At 42.3% G+C, this 17,284-nt stretch overlaps 1 protein-coding gene across 4 annotated transcripts in view; it reads right to left on the bottom strand.

The window, feature by feature from the left end:
- The window catches only part of IFT52 (intraflagellar transport 52), a 32,861-nt gene that overhangs the window by 7,411 nt on the left and 8,166 nt on the right, over nt 1-17,284 (bottom strand). For 3 of the 4 annotated variants that reach the window (XM_060124863.1, XM_060124862.1, XM_060124864.1), the window contains 7 exons: nt 17,121-17,250; nt 16,752-16,827; nt 15,628-15,699; nt 11,331-11,457; nt 7,670-7,756; nt 6,297-6,365; nt 2,008-2,162 (listed from right to left, as the gene is read on the bottom strand). In XM_060124863.1, the coding sequence (XP_059980846.1) occupies nt 2,008-2,162; nt 6,297-6,365; nt 7,670-7,756; nt 11,331-11,457; nt 15,628-15,699; nt 16,752-16,827; nt 17,121-17,250 (716 nt within the window). Of the gene's footprint in view, nt 1-2,007; nt 2,163-6,296; nt 6,366-7,669; nt 7,757-11,330; nt 11,458-15,627; nt 15,700-16,751; nt 16,828-17,120; nt 17,251-17,284 lie in introns of those variants that run through there. The other variant, XM_060124865.1, reaches the window with a different exon arrangement.

Genomic DNA, 17,284 nt, shown 5'->3' on the forward strand with positions numbered 1-17,284 from the left:
CTCTCCATCCCACCATGAACTCTGAGGGCAGGGACCGCCACACTGTTTGTCTCTACCTCACACCCCACAGGCATCAATAAAGACCGGCTGGACAAATGAAGTCACTTCAGAGCAATACCCTACAGCTGACATAAATATTTAATGACAAATGCAATTTTTATTCAAAAAGAGAAACTGCATTCAAAAGTTGTTACATGCGAATAAAAATACCTAAGAGCTCCATACAGAAACTGTAAACCAGTAACTCCTGCCCTTTGCTGTGGTATGAAAGACAAATACAATTAAAGGAGCCGTCCAAGCCTCTGAAACATCCACCACCTGACTCTGCTGACACTAAAATAGCAGACAGTTCCAATCAGTCCCTCATTCAACGCTGAAGAATGGTCGTGATGGCCTGGCCCACCTGCATCAGGAGAGAAGCAAGTCAAAACGGCAGAAGCCGGTCGGACTGGAAGCAGCCAGTGGAGCAGCCTGATGGCACCTTTGTTATCCTAAGAAAAGCCCTGAGTTAGAAGGAGAACATCAGAGCTCAAAACCAAAGTGCAAATGAAGAGCCAAATGTGCAGGCAGGACTTACAACCTGGCTGCCACCCGCAGGCTGCAGGTGGTGAGGGGGTGACAGAGATGCCCCGGCAGCTCTGGGGGTGTCAGTGTTGTCCTCTTTTTCAGAGACTCTCTAACTTCCTACAGTAATAAATCTCCAGATAATTTCTTCCCAGGTTCAGGGTTAGGAGCGGCTGGATGCAAATTCAGGTGCCACCAAAACCTAGCCGCGTGACCTTAAGCAACTCTTATTTTTTCTGTGCCTCAGTGTCCTCATACATAAAACAGGGATAATAACTATTGTGATTAGTACATGATAAAGCAACGTACATAAAAAAATTAACACGGTACTTGTTAGGAGTCAAGGCTAAATGCAGTTCAAATGGCAACTAGGAATGAACTTCCTTGCCTGGACATATCCTGCCTTTGCTCAGAAAGCAACCTCCCTGCAGAATGTTCTCCCTCAACACCCCAAACCATCTCCTGAAATCCTCTCACCCCTTAAAGTGCGCCATCCATCAGAGGGCCAAGCAGACACAAGTCACCCAGAAATGTTTTTTGAAATCCTCAATGCCTGGCTAAAATGGCCCCTCTTTCTTAAAGCCTTCCCTGCTCACCCCAGTCAGAATCGAATTCTCTTTCCTCACTATGCCATGGCCTCCAGTTTTACATTTCACATTTAGCATTAGATTAACCTTGCATCACAGCTTTTGTCTGTCTCCTCCATAAAACCATACACTTTAGGTACGGTGCTCAGCACAGTCAGAGCTCTGTGAGTGCTTGATGACCTTGAACATAAGTACAGGGCCAGGACGTTAGACAATCATCTGTAGCTGTGCCTTCAGCCTTTGGTTTATCCAGATGTAGATCCTGTGCCAGGCCAGAGATGCTCAAAAGTGTTAGGCCCTGCCCCTGTTGTTAGGGATGCAGAAAACCACCAACAAAGCCGGCATGAAACAGAGTCAAGTACTGGCCTGAAAGACACTCTGGCCTGGCTTGAGATCCCTGCTCCCACCGTGGGAGAATCCTTTCCCTCTCTAAACCTCAGTTTCCTCAGCTGGAAGTGAGGCAGGTAACTCAGAGGACCACTGAAAGTATTAAATGAAGGGACAGTGTGGAGTGCTTACAGGGTGACTGCCCACCTCGGTTTACTGAGGGGGGTCTCTGGGACGTGGGACTCCCTGTGCTCAGACCAGGAATGTCCTGGGTAAACCAGAACAAGTTGGTTTCTCTAAATGTCCAATACAGAGCCTGGAACACAGCAGGAACTGACAACTGCTGGCAGTTTCCTCTGTATTGAGCCCCGCCCCAAACTCCCAGTTGTCTCGGCCAACCTCCTCACAGGTCTGAGAACACGTTTTGCACACCGCACTTGCCGTGCCCCTAACTCCCGCCCCCAGGCTAGTGTTTTCAAACCGAACATTCAATGGCGTGCAGAGCAGCTGAGAGAGCCGAGGTACTGACTTGATGACCTTGGGGAGGGAAGTGGTATCCAGCTGGTAGATGGACAGGTCGAAGAGCGTGGTGAAGTCCCGAGGGTTCTCATCGCCCTCCTGGAGACACACTCGCAGCCGCTCGGACAGGGTGGCCGTGTCGGGCAGCATCATGTAGTCGGAAATCTGAAAGCCACAAGAGGGTTCCTTTCAGCATAGCAGGGGCAAGAATTTACTCTGTTTGGTCTCCAGCACCTCAGGTCTAAATTTGCAATATTTCTACTCTCTTGCTAAGACATCTCACTGTTCATGATCACTGACAACTAAAGCTTAAATAAGCCACTCTCGGTGGAAAGAAGGACAAAGGTCACCTGGGTAATCCCCAACGCTGACAAAACCCAGCTCTGCAATGATTCATGCTGGTCCGCACACAGCTGAATATGGCTGGAGAAACGCACAACCCTGCTGACTGGTCTCCTTTTCATTACACACTGATCTTGAGTGCTCAGCCATCAATTAAATTCTCAAGTTCATTCCCTTTTCCTATTCTCGTAGGCAACACTTTCCTTCTGTCACTTCAACCATCTAATATGATTTTCTATCTCTTAATTTTAGCTGATGATCTTATTTTCTACATCAGTGAGAAAACAGACACAATCATAAAAGAAAGTCCACAAGCTACCATTTCAACATCTATCCTCTCTCCACCCACTAGCATCTGGGCCGTACACTCTGCTTTCTCTCCTGTCCTGTGTTCGAACCACCTGTGACCCCAGCACAGGCAACCCCTCCTTGGACACTAGACCCCAGCCCTTCTCACCTAGCCGAGGACATGCCTGCAGCACTGCTGAGAACCCTTAATGATGACATGTGCTGTCTGTTGGTAACAGTAAAAGACCGGGAAAACCTAAATAACCATCAATAGGAGACTGGTTAAATATACCACAGTACAAATAATGGAAAATTCAGTTTTCAAAAAACAAAACAAAAAACAATCAAAAGAAAGCTCTTTATGAATAAGTACAGAAAAACCTCCAAGACATCCTGGTAATTGTGAAAAGCAAGGTGCTAGACAGTGTATACACAAAGCGTACATAGCACCATTTGGGTAAAACAAGGGGGAAGGAGAGCATACACATATGCATATTCATCTCTATATAAAATCTCTCTGGAAGAACATACAAGAAACTGCTAAGACTGCTGTCACTGCGGAGGGGAACCAAGTGGCTGGGCAAAGACAGAAGGAAGACTGTTCATTGCGTATGCTTTTGAATTCCAAACTATGTGAAGCCATTACCTAGTCGAGCAATAAATTGAAGTTTAAATAAATGCATGCTGGCAACCAGGAGTCTGTGTATTCCTAATTTCCCTTTGAACTGCATTTAGCCTTGACTTCTAACAGGGCCAACTTGGTGATAGTTTTAAAAACTGGTCTCTGAAGTCACCCACAACATACTGTTCCACATTCTCCAGAGCCAGCACTTGGGGAAACATGCCTGAGCGTGATGGAAATGAGACGTCAAGACAAACAGGCTCACTTTTCCCTATATCCCAAGCGTCGAAAATTCCCCCAATTATCAAATTTTTTTTTTAGACAAGAAACAAGGGAGAAGCGTCAACAAATAAATGCCCTTCCTAGCACTATTTGGCTGTTGTAGAGGCTTCAACCCTCTAATAGGACAGGAATGAAGGTGAGAGCAGTAACAAGGGTGCTGACTATGGCAGAACATACACCCAGGTCACGGCACAGAGGTAAGTATGGGCCCAGCAACCCCAAAGGTCCCGTGGCTGATTCTTAGCTCCGCACAGAAGCCTGCTACAAAATCCTAGTTCAGACAAGTAGCAAGGACTTAGATGTCCGGACAGAAACACAAAAAGAGTGCTCCCCAGGGAGATCAGCTTGGCGCTTTGTGACCACCTAGAGGGGTGGGATAGGAAGGGTGAGAGGGAGACGCAAGAGGGAGGAGATATGGGGATGTATGCATATGTATAGCTGATTCACTTTGTTATAAAGCAGAAACTAACACACCACTGTAAAGCAATTATACCCCAATAAAGATGTTAAAATAAATAAATAAATAAAAATAAATAAAAAGAGTGCTCCCAAGACCACTGGTTTTCATGACTTCCTGGCAGATTTTGAGGTTAAAACTTGTTATGTAAATTCCTTCAGCTCTTTATCAAACTATTATTTTATTAAATATCATTTGAAACTGGGCTAATTGTCTGGGTTTGAAACCCATTCCAACATAATAAGATCTGATGTAAAATCACAGGAAGTTTAGATTTTCAGAATTTCTTACTGTACAATGTTACTGGGTCCAGTGTTTTACTTTCCAAAGCCTTACAATACAAAGAGTGTTTTTCACCAGGTCTCACAACTGGAAGATATATGAAACTGCACGGTTTTAGAGAAAGGCCTTAACAACACTCCCCTCCTCTGGTTTCTACTGATGCTTCTTCCCTTTGGAACCAGCCCAGTGTCACACGTGGTGGAGTGTGAACAACAGAGCAGTAGAAAAGGCTCAGGCTCCGGAATCAGCCTGAAGTGGGCGTCAAGAATGGCTTGAGCAGGTATTAATCGAAGTGGGAACCTTGAAGAATTTACTTACTTCAGCTTCCTCAGCTAGAAAACAGGAATGACAGAAACTTTTAGCAGGAGCAAAGTGGCCACACAGGACAGGAGCAGATGCAGCACCTCTTAGTGCTGCTTCCCTCGACCCACGACACTCTAAGTAGGATTGGCGGCTGTCAAAGATGCCGTCCACTCAGAGTTGGGTCCTGTGAGACCTGAAAAGCGAATTCCTGGCTGTACCCCAATTCTTCTGTTTTGGGGGCGAACATCACTTTTCAGGAGAAATTTAAGCAAAATTGCTCCACACTTAATGTTTCCATGTAAGGGAGTATTTTAGACATAGGGCGCTCGCGTTTGCTAACCCTAGTCAGCCCCTGGGTTTCCCAGAGAAGTCAGTCCTCAGCTGAGGGCAGGAGCAGTCAGCGGGCAGCCATTTCTGATGACCTCTGCCCACCTCCTGCTACCCATCGCCAAGAAATCACTTTCCTGACATTTCAGAGTTTAAGAAACACAGAACTAAAGGAAGAACGAGTAGACTTTGAATTAGGAGACCTGGGTTTGAGTCCCAGCTCTGTAATTGCTTGCTCTTTGGGCATATTACAATCCTGAAGAATTTCAGTTTCCTCATCTGTAAAATGAGAATAAGACCATCTACCTCCCAGGGCTGTGGTGAGGTTTAAACAGGATGATTTATGTGGAAGTATGTGATATACAGTGCTTGGTAGATAATAAATACAAGAGTTTTTTTTTAACGTCTTGATAGATATATAGCCCTTTTTACAGCCTTTAGTTTAACAAGTAAATTTACATCTATTCATTTAGGCCTCACAATTATCCTGTGAGACAAAGAACACAGGTATTAGTGTTCCCAAAACTAATGAGAAAACTAAGATGAAAAAGGTCCGAAATAACCTGCTTAAGGTCCCAGGGCTCATGGTGGAGTGGGACCTAGAATGTAGTTACTGGTTCCTAGTCCAGTGCCGGTCTCACCACTCTGATTTGTCTGATAAGTATTATCATAATGCCCTTAGGATTGTTATTCCTAAAGGCAACAAAATGAGAGTTTAAAACTTAAATTCTGATGATCTTTGTTTCTTCATGAAAAAATTAATTTTTTACCCTTCATATTTTTGAAAGAAGTATTTCTCTAGAGATACTGACTCTGAAAGTTTGGGCCAGAGGGCATACATTAAATTAAATTCCAATTATTACATATACAGAGAGAGGCTCCCACCCCACTGAACTCTACGATGAATTATATAATTCATTGATTTATTATTTTTTTACAACATGGCCTTCATCTCGCCAAAAAGCATCACTTCTTGGGCTTCCCTGGTGGCGCGGTGGTTGAGAATCTGCCTGCTAATGCAGGGGACACGGGTTCGAGCCCTGGTCTGGGAAGATCCCACATGCCGCGGAGCAACTGGGCCCGTGAGCCACAACTACTGAGCCTGCGCGTCTGGAGCCTGTGCTCCATAACAAAAGAGGCTACGATTGTGAGAGGCCTGCACACTGCGATGAAGAGCGGCCCCCGCTTGCCACAACTAGAGAAAGCCCTTGCACAGAAACGAAGACCCAACAGAGCCAAAAATAAATAAATAAATTTAAAAAGCATCACTTCCTGCCATCTGTCTAACAGATAATGTAAGAGATAGATATTCCTTTGGAACTGTTAGAAGTGGTGCTGAGAAGCTGGACCCATTTTTCATTTCAAAGTTTTTTTTTAATGATTCACAACCTCCTACCTCTGGGTCCTCAGCATCAATCTGGTTTAGGTGGATGTCTCCTGTTGTGAGCCACTGGAAAACAACATCCTAAATTAAAAAAAATAAACACAGAATTACCCATTTGGTTATTTGAGAAAGCTGAGGGCAGGACTAGGGAATTAAACCAATCAAGAAAAATGATAAAGGGAAAGAGAATACACACCAGTGATTTGAAAAAGTGTAGCCACCCTTATCTTGGTGAAATAATATGAAAACTGCAAAGTTTTCCTTACCCTAGTGCCATTTTTATTATTGGAAATTTATCGTTTATCTTAGGGCACTCTAACCTTTAATCACCAGCCAGAATTTATTAAAATTTGTTCACTGTTCTGAAACAATCCCTGTGTAATGTGCTGATGACAGTCTGGACTTAAAATGTACAATATAATAAGATGCCCCCAGAATGTGATAAAGACGCTGGAACTTCGTGTAGATTCTACAGAAACAAGATCCTTTTTTTTTTTTTGGCCGCAGCTCACAGCTTGTGGGATCTTAGTTCCCCAACCAGGGACTGAAACCAAGCCCTCGGCAGTGAAAGTGCAGAGTCCTAACCACCAGACCGCCAAGGAATTCCCAGAAACGAGATCTTAAATCAATCTCTCAATAAGACAATAATCCTTAAGGCTGAAGGAACTTATTTCATTAATGAGAAAGCTCAGTGGGACCTTCTCCCTCTGGTTGAGTGAGTCACCGGCATCACGCCAACATCCAGCTCTGGCCTGCACCCCGTCACCCTTCACAGGACATGTTTCCTTTGCACTTGCCATGCCTTTCCCTCCTTCCCCGCCTCAATCAGGGACAGTCCTATCATAACCCCTCCTAAAATCCCACTGTGCTGGCCAGCCCCTCCCCCCACTGACACCTTCCCTGCCTTCATTCAGGTCCTTGTTCCTTCTCTGCCAGCCTCCTAACTGGCTCCAGATTGCCCTCTCCCTTCCATCTTCTGCATTCACAGATCTGACTACGCCCAAGGCTGCTGGACACTCTACAAGGGCTCCCCGTGGCTTTTCGAAGAAAGTTAGAGTTCCTAGGCTCTATACGGGAGGCCCGGCTTGGGTCTGCTCCTCCCCACTTCTCCAGGGTAGCTCCGAGCCCAGGGTGGTGTGCTTAGAAACACTCGCCACGTCCTTCTGGATTTACTTCTCTGTCTCTCACATTCTCTCTCAGGGTCCTATATACTTTTTTAGAGCAGAGACTATGCCTGAATCATCTTTGTATCCTTAGTGCCTGGTGTATAATGGGTTCTGAATAGCTGGTTTTAAATGACTAGATGAACTCAGCAGTACTTTTTTTTTTTTTAAATGACAGGAAAATCATACATATTATTCATTAGATAAAAGAGAAGAGCTTACCATGATTTTGCTGTTTTCTTCTTTATCCAAATATTGGTCACTGAACATGTGACATGAGCCAAGCACTGCCAGTTTCCCACCTTGGTTCTGTTGATGACAAAGCAGTGTCAGATATTCAGATCCCAAAATGTACCACGTGCATTTCGGTCCCCAAACACTTATCATTACAACCATGTGAGCAAATGTCTTATATACTAAGAAGTGCCAATTCACATGGGTATTTTAATGGTCTAGAAATGTCAATTATCGTAACACCTATATTCCAACCTGCTTCTCAATTTAGACACTTCTATACCCTTCAATTTGACATTAATAGAAAGCAGTGTGAATTCGTTCGACAGTATTTTCCCATTGTTAGTGAAATTATAAATGAATATCATAAAGGAAAAAACAGACAAATCCATAGATAATCTATAAAGATTTAGACATTTATGAATACCAAAAAACAGTATTTAAGATCTAAACAGAAAACTAAGCCACAAGCATGAAAAATTCACAAAAGAAACAACTGGTTAATAATAAAAACTTTAATATTAGTAATTTAAAAAAATCAAAACAAAGTACTTTTTCCTATCAGATTAATAAGAAAAACATGACTATAAACAGTGTTGGTCAGGTTTAGTGAAGTAACTTCTTTGACACAACGTTGCTGAAACTGTCAACAAATGCAACAAAGCAGTATAAAATATACCAAAAACTCTGCACAACTTTATAGTCATAATCACAAAAGATTAGAAACAAATCCAAATGTCCACCCACAGAAATATGGTTAAGAATAATGGAACCGGGCTTCCCTGGTGGCGCAGTGGTTGGGAGTCCACCTGCCGATGCAGGGGACACGGGTTCCTGACCCGGGCTGGGAAGATCCCACATGCCACGGAGCGGCCGGGCCCGTGAGCCATGGCCGCTGAGCCTGCGCGTCCGGAGCCTGTGCTCCGCGACGAGAGAGGCCACAACAGTGAGAGGCCCGCATACCGCAAAAAAAAAAAAAAAGAATAATGGAACCTCCCCCAGTTGTTAAATTATATATTAGAAAGGTTTCTCAATAATATGGGAAAATGCTTCTGTCATAACATTAGGCTAAAAAAAAAAGTGTACCATCAATTGTACAGCTATTGGAGTTTAAAGCCTGTGAGGCAAGTAAACAGAAATGAGGCACAAGCAAAAGCGGGAGAAAATGATCAAAACGTCAGCCTGGGCTGCCTCAGAGCAGTGCATCTCTGCATTTAAAAAATTTTCTACAAAAAAAAAAAAAAATTTTCTACAATGAGCATATATTATTTTTGTAATGAGAAAACAAACAGTGCAATATTAAAAACACAAAATGAAATCAGATTTTCTAGCAACATCGCATACAGAGAACAGGCACAACTGCAACCACGCTGGGAAAGAATGACACCTAAGCAGAGTTGTTGAGCTACAAATGCACAAATTCTGTAAATAAAACAAAATTTGCAAAACAAACTCTGACCTGTCCCACGTTAAAAGCAAATGCTTCAGAGGAAAAATAATACGATTACTATACCATAACCACTGCAAACAGATAGGTTACTGAGAATAGGAAGTGAACTGGGTGGAATTCTATAGAAATAGCAGGGACGTGACTGAATGAACTGGGCTGCGATCTGAATCCCTGTAGGTGAGTAAATACCTACACCTCTACTCACAGTCAGATTTATATTATCTTTTCCTTAGTATACAGTTGACCCTTGAACAACATGGGTTTGAACTGCATGGGCCCACTTACTAGCGAATTTTTTTCAATAGTAAAGAGTACTGTACTACGTGATCCGTGGTTGGTTGAATTCGCAGATGCACAACCGCATATACAGAGGACTGACTCTGTAACACACGATTTTCCACTGTGCGGAGGGCTGGCACCTCAAACCCCTGCACTGCTCAAGAGTCAACTGTATTTTCTTTTCCCTACCTCATTTATTTCAAATAGATTATACATCGTCTTTTAATCCTTTTATTCTGTCCTGACTGATTCTACCATTGTCTTCAGCTTCCTTTTCCAGCATCTGTCTATAATTTGTTCCAATTAAATAAGAGTATGTCTACTCAAGGACCAATTTGCTCCTTCAATGTTAATGAGTCTATCCCAGTAAACCAAAGACCTAGAAAGGACCATGATAAGCTCAAGGAAGGCAATGGCCCTGGGCAAGGAGGCAGAACGCCCCGGTGCTAGCCTGGCGCTGCTATGGGTTCCCGATGGAGCCTCTCCCTGGGATCACTGCTTCATCTCACCAACAAGAGTGACAGGCAACAACCTCTCTGAAAGAGTGTGTTTATAAGGCAGGACTGAAAGCCTATCGGGAGGAGAAAATGGGCTTTAAATAGCTAGGCAATGAGCACATGATAATCTCATGCATTCTAGAAGAATCACCACACTTAGCACAGAATTCTGTACCCAACAGATGCTCCATAAAAATCCACTGATTAAGCCAGGTAAAATCTCTGTGCACAGTTAGAAAATCAAATAACTATAACAGTTCTACTATTATACAACCAGAGGCCCCTTAAGATGGTGTCTCATTACTTTTGTGCCTATAAACAGACATTTAATGTAAACAGTTATTTCCACGTCTTGAATCATTTAACAACATGTTAATTTGGTTTTTTTTGGCCGTGCCGTGGGGCATGCGGGATCTTAGTTCCCGGACCAGGGATCGAACCTGTGCCCCTTGCAGTGGAAGCACAGAGTCTTAATCACTAGACCACCAGGGAAGTCCAATAACAGTTTAATTTTAAAACAGTATTTCCTGCTGTTTAGAAGAGACTAACTACCATTAATAGCTATACCAATTTTGTCTACATATCATCTTTCAAACACAGCGTAGACATTTATTTACTTCCTAATAAAAATGACGTCAGAGCTTTTAAATATGAGAGGGAAAAGTAATACTTAGGTCCCACAAAGAAAAACAGAATCATGTGTAGCTAGAGACATGCAAGTCTCTGGAGAAAAACTGAGAGGTCAGCTGGTGAATTCCAAGTCTTGGTAGACAGATGAAGGTGAATTCAGCAAACATGAATTAAAAGGCAGTGGATACGTGGGGTGATAATGAGGATGGCTGTGTCCTCTGGGACCACCTGTTCCCACATTTTGTGGGGTTTCCAGGATGAGAATTGAACAACTAGTCTTCTGGTATGTTTTCCTGAGACACACTAAAATACCAGCAGCACAATTCTGTGCACTGTGGTATAGGTTGCTAACTCAAACTTTCTCTGAATGGATTCTCTTATACTGAGGGTGAGAGCTGGTAGTCAGAGACAGTTATACTACAGTGGCCTCATGCTACAGTGGAAAGGCTTTGGATCTAGAATAAGAGCTAGGTATAGTCTTGATTCCATCAATGACTGGATAATCCACTGTTTCCCCGTAAGTAAAAGGTAGTTCATTGAAATCCTACTTCACAGGACTATTGTGAAGACCAATGAGAAAATATGGGAGTTTCCTGGTGGTCCAGTGGTTAGGATTCCAAGCTTCCACTGCAGGGGGCATGAGTTCAATCCCTGTTCAGGGAACTAAGATCCCACATAGTGGCACAGCCAAAAAAAAAAGAGAAAATATATGAAACCCCATGGAAACTAAAGTAGTTCTTCCTATTTCAGTAATAAAAATTACACATCCACCCTTATCTAAGAAAGGCTGTACCTTCGAGTGATAGAAAGCCAGGATGGGTCTGTTAAGTGGGAAACAGACAGAGCCTGTGGACAGAACAGCCACTGCTGGTTTCATGACACTCAATGTGGCACCAAAAGGATAGACAAAGGTGAGAGCCCTGAAAGAAATAAAGAAATATTCAAGGTTTTTTTTAATGAATAAAAATTTTTTGAAGGTAATCTCAGCGTTTCTTGAGCAAGTCACAAACAAACAGAAAATATTCTATAAGCTTTGGTTTGTTAACTTAAAATTAGTATCACTCTAGCTACAGGTTTAATAAAGCATTTTAAGAAATGTGAGTATAAATTAACAATTTACAATTGTACGTGTAAATGACTGTAACTGGAAGAACTAAAGTAGCCCCAACGGAGGAAGAGGAAGAAGAGGGGGCCTCATCTAAGAACTGAACCAGAGCCATACATGAGCCTGCTCTGTGTAACAATGTCTTAGATGTAAATACTTTCCTCGCCCTTATAAATTTGACTGATGTTATCTCTAAGAATGAGTATCTGTCATCAGAAGGGTATGCTACCTGTTGAGTGCTTATATCAATAGAGGCATATATTTATCCCACACTGGACACTTTTACACAGACCTGCTCTGGAGTCCCTCTTCTACTCTCCACTGTCCTAGCAAAGACTGCGAGTGTCTTGAGTGAATCAGTACTTGGGGCAATGTACTCCTAGAAAGGGTGTGGGATGGAGGGGATAAGGGTGGGGTGCAGACCTAGAGGAGGTCAACCCCTGCAGGAGGGGCTAGGGTTTTAGTGAAAGAAAAATGGAGCTCTGCAAAGGTATTTGTTTGAAGGAAGTGTCCTCAGAAAGGAAAGAAACGAGAATCTTAAAACCAAAGCATACAACTGGAAACCGGGTCAGGGGGGAGGGGGAATGGGCAGAGGGAATATCCATGAAGAGTTCCTTATGAAGATTTTAATTTTCCTTTCTCTTAGACCATTCTTTTTAGCTTAAGTTTTAAATTATTTCCTTCCAGTGTTAGTTTTCCCCATCCCTTCAGTAAAGTCTCACCTACCGCTATGACTTCTGTGTCTCATCGTGGTTGAGAAGTGGTACCTGCCCCATGTTCCCCATTCTCCTCCTTCCGCCCCTACCCCAGTAGTATCCCAGTAAGGGGAGTGCAGCCCATGATTTCCAGGACAAGAACAGAGAAAAATGAGCAGTTACCAAGGAGGAAGAAAAGGTAAGTGGGAGAAACAGTTCTGTGGGTGTCAGGGCACATTCTTCCCCACACATTCCCCAAATGCACTCAAGGTAAGTGGGAGAAACAGTTCTGTGGGTGTCAGGGCACATTCTTCCCCACACCTTCCCCAAATGCACTCAAGGTAAGTGGGAGAAATAGTTCTGTGGGTGTCAGGGCACATTCTTCCCCACACCTTCCCCAAATGCACTCAAGGGAGATCATTCTTAAGGAGGAAGGTAGAATGATTATATGACAAAAATTGTCAAGCTATTATTTACACTCCTCTATTTCTTTTATTATTACTAAGAAATCAATCAGACTGACATTTTGATAAGACTTTAAGCATAAGGTTAAACACCCACCCCCAAAACAAATACAGGAGTTTTTCTAACCAAGAGTGAATGAGTAAGATTAGCTGGGAGAGTATATTCCTGGAAGAGGGAGCAGACATGTGAAGGCCCTAAGGTGAGACAGAGCTTGGCATACTTAAGGAATTAGAACAAAGTCAGTGCGGCTTCGGCTGAGTAAGAGAAGGAAAAAGGGACATGATAAAAAATGGGGCTAAATGAGAGCTTGAGACTCCATTAGGTCAAGATATTTCAAAGCACAAAGCAGGACTGCTTATCCCACCTCAAAGTCTCCCAAGACACTGTGCTGCTTCCAGGATGACCCAGGAAATTAACAACCTGCCATCTGCCCTTCACGACAACTACTGAGGAAGTAATGATGGTCACATCACAGGTAAGGTACAACGCCCTCTATCTTACAGAGCACTTCCACACGTACTGCCACACTGGAGTTTCCCAAGAACTTTGTAAGATTAATACTGTCCCCATTACACAGATATGGCAACTGAAGCTAAGTTACTTTGCCCTGGGTCACGCTGCAAGTAAGGCATGAAGTCAGGAACTTCTAAATCCTTCTAACTCCAAGTCCACAGTTCTTTCACTTATTCACCAAGAATCAGATTGTGATTCTTGAATGTCAAAAATTTCAACTTATGATATATGTTGCTATACATTTTCCTCTTTATGACTTTACCTTGGTTTCATACTAAGAAAGGTCTTTTGTACTCTAAGATTACAAAACATTCACCTATAGTTTCTTTTAGTGCTTTTTATGGTTTCATTTTTAATATTTAAAGATTTAATCCATCTGAAATATATTTTGGGGCATGGCATGAAAATGGAAATGTTTTTCCAAATGATTAGCCAAAATTATACCAGGGCTTCCCCGGTGGCACAGTGGTTGAGAGTCCGCCTGCCAATGCAGGGGACATGGGTTTGTGCCCCAGTCCGGGACGATCCCACATGCCGCGGAGCGGCTGGGCCCATGAGCCATGGCCACTGAGCCTGTGCGTCTGGAGCCTGTGCTCCACAACGGGAGAGGCCACACAGTGAGAGGCCCGCATACCGCAAAAAAAAAAAAAAAAAAAAAAAAATATACCATTCATTCCCCAATAATTTGAAATGTCACTTTAACTATAAACTAATAACCCCTACCTTCCACATATTTTGGATCTGATTCTAATTTTTTAATTTATTTTTCACTATTTCTGTATTAGTATCACATTATTCTAACTACTAGAGCTTTGTAATATGCTTTAATTATATAAAAACATTCAACTTCTATGGGGCAAAATACCCCAAAGTAAAAAGGTAAACTGGGAAAAACATTTGCAACACATGGAGGTCTTATAATTGAATAAGAAAAGACAAACCATTAATAGAAAAACAGGCAAAAAAGCAGTGAGCAGGAAGTTCACAGAATAAATACAATCAGCCAGTACACTTTAAAAGTCATCCCATTCATAATAATCAAAGAATTGGGGCTTCCCTGGTGGCACAGTGGTTAAGAATCCGCCTGCCAACGCAGGGGACATGGGTTCAAGCCCTGGCCCAGGAAGATCCCACATACCGCGGAGCAACTAATCCCGTTAACCACAACTACTGAGCCTGCGCTCTAGAGCCCACGTGCCTAGAGCCTGTGCTCCCAACAAGAGAAGCCACCGCAATGAGAAGCCCGCGCACCGCAACGGAGAGTAGCCCCCCGCTCTCCGCAACTAGAGAAAGCCCACGAACAGCAACGAAGACCCAACGCAGCCAAAAATAAAATAAATAAAAGTAAATAAATTTATTAAAAAAAAGAAAAAAGAATTGCAAGTTAAAATAAAGTGGTATCATTTTCAACAGAATATTCCATGCTGGCAAGAGAGGGAAAAGGGGCACGTTCACAGGGACTGTAAATGTTACAAAAGCCTGGAGGGTGACTTGGCAATGCATCACATTTGGTAATGCTAAGAATCTGGCCTACTAAGATATTAGCATTAAGTGCACAAATTGTACATACGAAGACATTTACTTTGTGCTTTGTTATTTATGATAATATAAAACTGTTTATAATAACAGTAAGGAAAAGAAGTTAAGAGTACAGGCCCTAGAGCAGACTGCCTAGGTTTGAAACTCAGTTCTGACACTTACTAGTCAAGTGAGCTTGGGCAATTAAACTGTTATCTTGTCAACAACTTTATAGGCTGTTGTGAGGATTAAATGAGGTAATAATACATGCCTGTGACACAGTAAGTGCTCAATGAATGTTAGGTGGTATTATTAAACCAAAATATTATAAACTACCTAAATGTTCAATAATAGGAGATTGAGTAGATTAGGATACATCCAGTTTAATCCAGTCATAAAAAGGATAAAGTACCTAACTCTATTTTTATATATGAAAAAAATAAAAAAATCTGAATACCTTTTTTTTTTTTTGGCCACACAGTGCGGCATGCAGGATCTTAGTTCCCTGACCAGGGATTGAACCCATGCCCCCTGCAGTGGAAGCACAGAGTCCTAACCGCTGGACCGCCAGGGAATTCCCGAAAAAAATCTAAATACTGTTAAGAAGGATTATCTTTGGGGAGACGGGCATGGATTTACGCCGGAGGACTTCTATTTTCTTCCTTTTGAACTGATCAATCTGGTTTTTGGTGAGAATTACTTTTGTAATCAGAAATGAAAATGCTTCACTTTGAAAAAGAAAACTCTTCAAATGGCAAATACGTCCTCTTCAGGTGGCCTCAGAAAACACTCACTGGGCATTGTTTCCACTGCTCTCCTCTTCAATGATCCCAGGCACTGCCTTCCCTGCAGCTCGGCTAATTTCCCTTGAAGAAAAAAATTAAAATCTAGTAAACAAAAAAATTTAGGAATTTCACAATCCATTCATTAATAGTAACTATGAATTAGATACAAGTACTGTGCAGACTTGTTCAAAATACCATTCTTAAAAATCAAATAAAGGTACTCCTACACACCTACAGCTCTTTTGGGAAGCCTGCAAAAGTGAACATGAAAATATAAGAATCAGTTCCTCTTTCTTGAGTCCTGAGGGAAAGGTCCATATATGTACTAGACCCGCATTCTAGTCCTGTGTTCTAGACTCTCTATCTTCAGACCAAGCAGAGTACCTGGCAAGTTCAAGTGTGGAATGAATCATTTGGAATATGGGAAAAGCTCCCAGAAGGCCCCTGTTGTTGCCCCCTCATGCATTCATTTCTCACTTTCTCAAAGCTCTTAATTTATGTTTTAGGATCCAATGGATGAGAAAAAACTGACTTCATCCTAGGTTCCAGGGGTGGAGAATATGACATAACTGTGCCACCAGGGCATTCTATGCCTTCTGTCACAGCAAACCCCAGGTCTACTATTGCTGGGAATGCTGGAACCAAGGCATATGCTCTTGCCCTAAATGGTGTGGCATGAGGATACAAATTTGGGAACTGTTAAAACTAGTCAGCTCCCCCACAACAGGAGAGCAGAGCCAAGAGAACTGCAGAGAAATGGAACTGGAGCCCTGATGACCTTATGAATATTATAGTCAATCCATACCCAAAGCCTGCCCTAGTTCTCGACTTTTCAATGACATGAATCAATAAAGTCTCTGTATTGTTTAATCCCATCCAAATAGGGTTTTCTTTACTTGCAACTGAATATATTCTAATCATCAAAAAGGTGATGTGGAGTAAGGTTTCAAAAGATGGGAGGAATGCAATTTGATGGATGAGAAGTAATATAATAAAATAAACTATGATATAATAAAATTTTTAGAAAAGGCAAGAAAGGAAAAAGAGCCAGAGAAAAGAATGTGTGAGAGGAGAAGGGAAGAGTCATGTAGGAAAGGGGAGAGTCATTGGCAAAGTCACTTCTGTTAGCTTACCTATTCAAGACTCCATTGGAAACTAGAGCTTCTTTAGGATGGAAATACTTATAATATACATTTCTAACCACAGCATCTTTAAGGGAAAAAGAGAGGAAGGCGTTTCTTAGATTAGAAGTAAGTTTGATATTATAGACACATACAAATTTTGACCTGAAAGGAATCCTGGAACTATATTCCAATCTCTCTCATTTTATAAATGGAAGAAGCCTAGCACTAGAAAATTCAGACTGCCGGTGAGGCCAGAATCCTGGACCATGCACCCTCACAGCCCAGGGCTTTTTGCATTGTACTGTTAGGCCCAGAGGACTACGATATAAATAATAAACAGGAAATTACTGCCTCTATTAAAACAACAATAATAATTACCGTTATTAACCATGATTCCATATTCTTCTAGGAGAAAGTTAATGTTGGTGTCAAATCTGGATTCCCCACCCTCTCCTAGCATTACAAGGATATCTCCACCGCCATCAAGGTACTTCTTCAGGACTTCAAACTACACAAAGAAAAAGAAACAATCTATGAATATA

The sequence above is a fragment of the Lagenorhynchus albirostris genome, chromosome 15 (assembly GCF_949774975.1).
Source record: "Lagenorhynchus albirostris chromosome 15, mLagAlb1.1, whole genome shotgun sequence".
Lineage (NCBI taxonomy): Eukaryota > Metazoa > Chordata > Mammalia > Artiodactyla > Delphinidae > Lagenorhynchus > Lagenorhynchus albirostris.